The 4481-nt window shown below is 42.0% G+C and overlaps 1 protein-coding gene across 1 annotated transcript; it reads right to left on the bottom strand.

Annotated features, from left to right (window-relative positions):
• Positions 1–317: 317 nt before the first annotated feature.
• Positions 318–4203, bottom strand: LOC139712761 (asparagine synthetase [glutamine-hydrolyzing]-like). Its single transcript, XM_071624554.1, has 6 exons — positions 4200–4203; positions 3113–3240; positions 1964–2090; positions 1441–1648; positions 898–1135; positions 318–530 (listed from the first exon to the last, which is right to left on the bottom strand). Exons 1-6 carry the CDS (start codon positions 4201–4203, stop codon positions 318–320), a joined length of 918 nt encoding a protein of 305 aa, XP_071480655.1.
• Positions 4204–4481: the final 278 nt, after the last annotated feature.

Below are 4481 nucleotides of genomic sequence, written 5' to 3' on the forward strand. Positions count from 1 at the left end.
AAAAATAGAGCAAAGAAAAAAAATTAGTTCACACAAGAATAAAATTTGAACCGTCTTCTCTAAAGCTGCACCTTGATACAGGTCCTACACATTGTGCAGTTGTTGCAAATGTCGTGAATAAATGTAAATAATTTGTCAGTTCAATCATTTGCAACAAAAACAGCTCGATAGAAGAATGTCTTCAATTTAAATTGTGCAGTTGCTTGTCAAAAGAAGAATTAAAAAAAAGTGGGAGAGTTAATTAAACAGCAATGCTGGAAGAGCTTGTAAGCAACTGCTTGTATTACCAAACGTATTTATGATTGGACACGCGACTGTTAATCTTCGACTTCAGAGTCCTTGTAGTGCTCGAGGGTTCGGGGTGACGGATCGGTAGCTTGGATCCACCGCGGCATCCACATGTACGGGGTCCAGGCGTCCCGTCCGGGGTAGTACTTATCAAACAGCTGCCGGTAGTAGTAGGCCTCCTTGGAGCAAGGAGGGTTGAAAGGGAACCGTTTGGAAGAGTCCTCTAGCATGCTTTCGCTCACCTGAGAGGGGGACAAGGGATTGATGAGCAGGATAGACAGGTGGGTGTGGTTGTTTAATGGTTTGGTGGATGAGTGGAGGGAAAAGGAAATGTATTCGTTTGTAGGTTGGATGGATGAATACAAAAGAAAACAAAAGAAACAAAAACAACCCTTTCCCCCTAAATACCTCCTCTTCTTTTCTCTAGTGGTGTCTCCTTTTATCTAGAGGTTAATCCATAAAAAGCTACGAAACTAGACCGTTTAATAAATGTGACGCCACAATGAACCGATATGTGCTGCGATTGTCATTAACAGCACGTATAGCCCCATACCATTTTTACATACTGTCCCACGTCCATGGAACAGAAAGGAGAAAGGGTTAACCCACCTGTGTGTCTATGTGTTCCTGCAGGACCTCATACCAGGACTTCTTCATCGACGATACGCCGTCGCTAAAGCCCTCCTTGGGCCTCCAGAGGATGTCGTTGGGTAGGAGGCCGGTGTCTTCAAACGACTTGCGGATCAGGTACTTCTCGATGCCCTTGATCGGTTGCCGCAGCTCCTTCGGCAGCGAGAGGAAGTAGGAGGTGAAGTGATGGTCAAGGAAGGGAACTCGAAGCTCCAGGCTAGCGGGCAGATATCGAGAGTTGAGGAAATACGATTGTATGTGTGGGTTATCTTTTTTTTTAATTTCTACTTTTTGATAATTAGTACCTAATATTTTGTTTTATGTTTTCCTCTCTGTGTTACTGAGGCACGTTGCAACACCAAAGTGAGCTTGTTATTAAACTTAAGATCTGCCATGTAGGTTGAATTGTTAGGGACTACTCAATGCTGATTAAAAAAGAAATGCTTGGCAAGATATGCTATAAGATCCTTGGAACATATGGGCTAATACGCGTGACAGAAATTTTATGTTGACGTCCCTTACCCGTGTGCCGCAGTGGTCCTGTCTGTCCTCAACACATCGTAGAGGTACAAATCTTGCAGGAGTCGTCTGGACTCACTGTCCCCGGCCGAGGCACTGGGCTGCTTGTGGAAGTAGATGTACCCCTGGGCCAACTCGTCCGAGCCCTCGCCGGAGAACACCACGATCGTGTCGGTGACCTTGCGGATGTAGCGTGCCACCAGGTACATGGCTGACAACAAAAGAATAGAAAGTCAGGGATACAGCGGCATAACACACTGACAAGACTTCCACCAGTCAAAGAATGAAAATGACATTTTATTTCTTTGTTGCCACATTTTTCTGTGACTGGAATACATTCTGTTTTTATAATTAATACCACGTATTTTTTTTGTACTGTGTTTAAAATGCAGTACAGCAAAGTTGTAGAGAAATATGCAGACTATGCTGTAAAGTTTAAGACAATGCTACAGCTGACACTTTCAATGACATGTATTAGGACTATCACCGACATGACGAGGAAAAGTGAATGACACGTAGGTCCTACCTACAGACGATCTAATCGTGATGACGTCATAGCACTCAATGGACTTTATGACGTCATCGAGTGCTTCTATGCCTTCCTCAGGTGTGAATGAGATCTCATGGTGTTCGCTCCCGATGTGTGCTGCCACCTATGGTGAGATTAGAAAATATTGTTTGAGATTCTTAGTGCTACCTTGTTGTCTCATAGTGAGGCAGACCTTGTTACACGACCACTGATTATGATATGCAATTTTCAAGAAAGGGAAAAAGAATGTTTCCATAGAAATTTATATGGCTTTAGAGTTGTTATATCTTCGCCTAAGAATGAATAGTTCTACCTTGAAATAAACCTGGTCAAGTGCTGCGTGGCTTTATGATTCCCTTTCAAACTGGATGTATAATGACATATTTCAAGCTCCTTGAACCTTGACCACATCTCCCAATACCACAGGGTCAGTAACCCTTTCTGTGCTAGAGGCTTTGGACAGTGTGTACAACACTGTCAGGCTTTCTGAGTCAGTCGGATGTCGAAGAACCCAAAGAGTTGATACATCGATTTTGCTGTAGGAATCATTACTTGTCATCATATAAATGGCAACTCCAAATTTCAGTGCAAAGCTTTTATTTGAGAAAGATAAGATGGAACTGGTTGTATTCATTGGCTCTGCGTTAAAGAAATTGAATCTTTTTATTTGAAACCGCATAAGGAACTTAAGTCATCTAAAATATGTTGCTAATTTAAGAGCAAGTTGTATATGTAATTATTTTCAGGCGTTTGGAAATATTGTGCCATCAAAAGAGACAAGCGTATCATGCGAGCAATCAGTCGCTCAACTGAAAGAGAACTTGTCCGCTTTTGGTTGCTGTAAAACATGTCATCAATTCCAAGGAGAATCATTGATTACTTTAATAAAAAGACCACAGCACAGAGCCACAGAAACATGCTCGAAAATTGATGTGTCAGGGCAGGGGCGGATCCAGGAATTCTGTAAAGGGGGGGGGGGCGTAAATAATATTTCTGGTGCCACTTCCGGGTTTCATTTCATTTTTTTCTCTTTATTTCTTTTGTTTTTAACGATAAATAAGGGGGGGCGTGCGCCGTTTGCGCCCCCTCTGGATCCACCACTGCAGGGGGTATAACTGATGCGGGCTACCATGGACAGTGTCAAACCTTTCGAGCTGCTGCTACGTCAGGACTGCCTTCCATGCCGATGGAGAAGGTCTGGAGGGGGTAGGTCGTGCCTGCCTCTCTCATCAGCTTCATGACCAGGGCAGAGACCAGACTGGAGTCTAGGCCACCTGTGGAACGAAAGATGGAACATACCGATTATTCGCAAAGAAGATGGGTTCAAAATCTCCCTCGCTTGTGAGATTCTGCATTTGGAGGAATACCAATAAAACACTACCCTCCCTCTCTCGCATCGAATACTCATTATCAGGAGATTTTACATCCCAAAGCAAACACCTCGACGGATGAAAAGATTCAATGGCTATATATCCCTGAAGATGATTACTCATGAAACCATAATAAGGAGCCATGCACCACCACTGCTCATCCAATCCAAGATTTACCATCCAAGGTTGCTTGTTGAATGATTTGTTTTGTTTTGCCTCATTTTGTCTAATTTCCCTTTCTCCCTTTGTGAGATTCATATGAGTTGTGGGTGTTAGCGACCTTTCCCAGCGATGGTAATCATGAAAGTTTAAGGTTTTTCTTTCATTAACTTTTCCACCAAATCTTTGCAAAACAAAGAAACATAAGGAAGATCGTATCCATCGTATTTTTCTATAACATTCTTTCACTTTGATTGAAAATGACACAGCGACTGCTATGTACTAGGCTATGTTTGTATTTTTTGTTTGGTATATATCCAAGCTGGACATTCTGTCTTATTATATTCTGTGTATTTATGTATTTTATGTATTTTCCAACGAGAAATACGAAATTGAAATTGGAATTGAAATGTAAATTGAAAAAATAAATACTTCAACTCAGGCCTCCATAACAACTAGGTACCTCCAACTTTAACTTAAACCGAATCTCGGAAGGGCAAGATTTGTCGATCTGCCGATCAGAACCAATCCTGTGTACAAAGTCAAATCTGTTTAAACAAAATTTAATGAAAGAAGCTTTGATGTGAGTGATACTTTGAAATGATGTAAACCTTTAAAGGATTGTGTTATGAGTGGCACGTAACATGACGCTTGTGGATTGTGTTGTTATTGTGTGAGCGACCTTGGCTAAGGCGTCTTAATACCCATCACTAGCGAGCTTTAGATCAGCGACGCTAACGCTAAAACGACGCCGCCTCCAAAGTTTGCAGGCATAAACCCTTGATGGTCGTAAAGAAGTCTGCGCCAAGACTACTACATGCACCGCTGGCACTGTAGCCGGCGCTACAACACAGGGCTTAACTTATCCAGGGCTTCTATTCAACAGAGTAGAATATGATGTATAATGCTTTGAAAAGATTAATATGCAACAATGTTACAATCGACAAAAAGAAAATATACCACACACAAAAGGGCAAAGCACAACA

This window comes from Diadema antillarum, unplaced genomic scaffold (genome assembly GCF_040938485.1).
Source record: "Diadema antillarum isolate AM-2024a unplaced genomic scaffold, OU_Dant_1.0 seq00001850_RagTag, whole genome shotgun sequence".
In the NCBI taxonomy this organism is placed as follows: Eukaryota; Metazoa; Echinodermata; class Echinoidea; order Diadematoida; family Diadematidae; genus Diadema; species Diadema antillarum.

Bases quoted from the DNA above. Each gene is read 5' to 3' on its own strand.
- LOC139712761 (XM_071624554.1), bottom strand. The intron at 1,649-1,963 runs GTAGGACCTACG...TTTTGTTGTCAG, and splicing joins CACGATTAGATCGTCTGTAG to CCATGTACCTGGTGGCACGC. The intron at 531-897 runs GTGGGTTAACCC...TCCCCCTCTCAG, and splicing joins AGGAACACATAGACACACAG to GTGAGCGAAAGCATGCTAGA.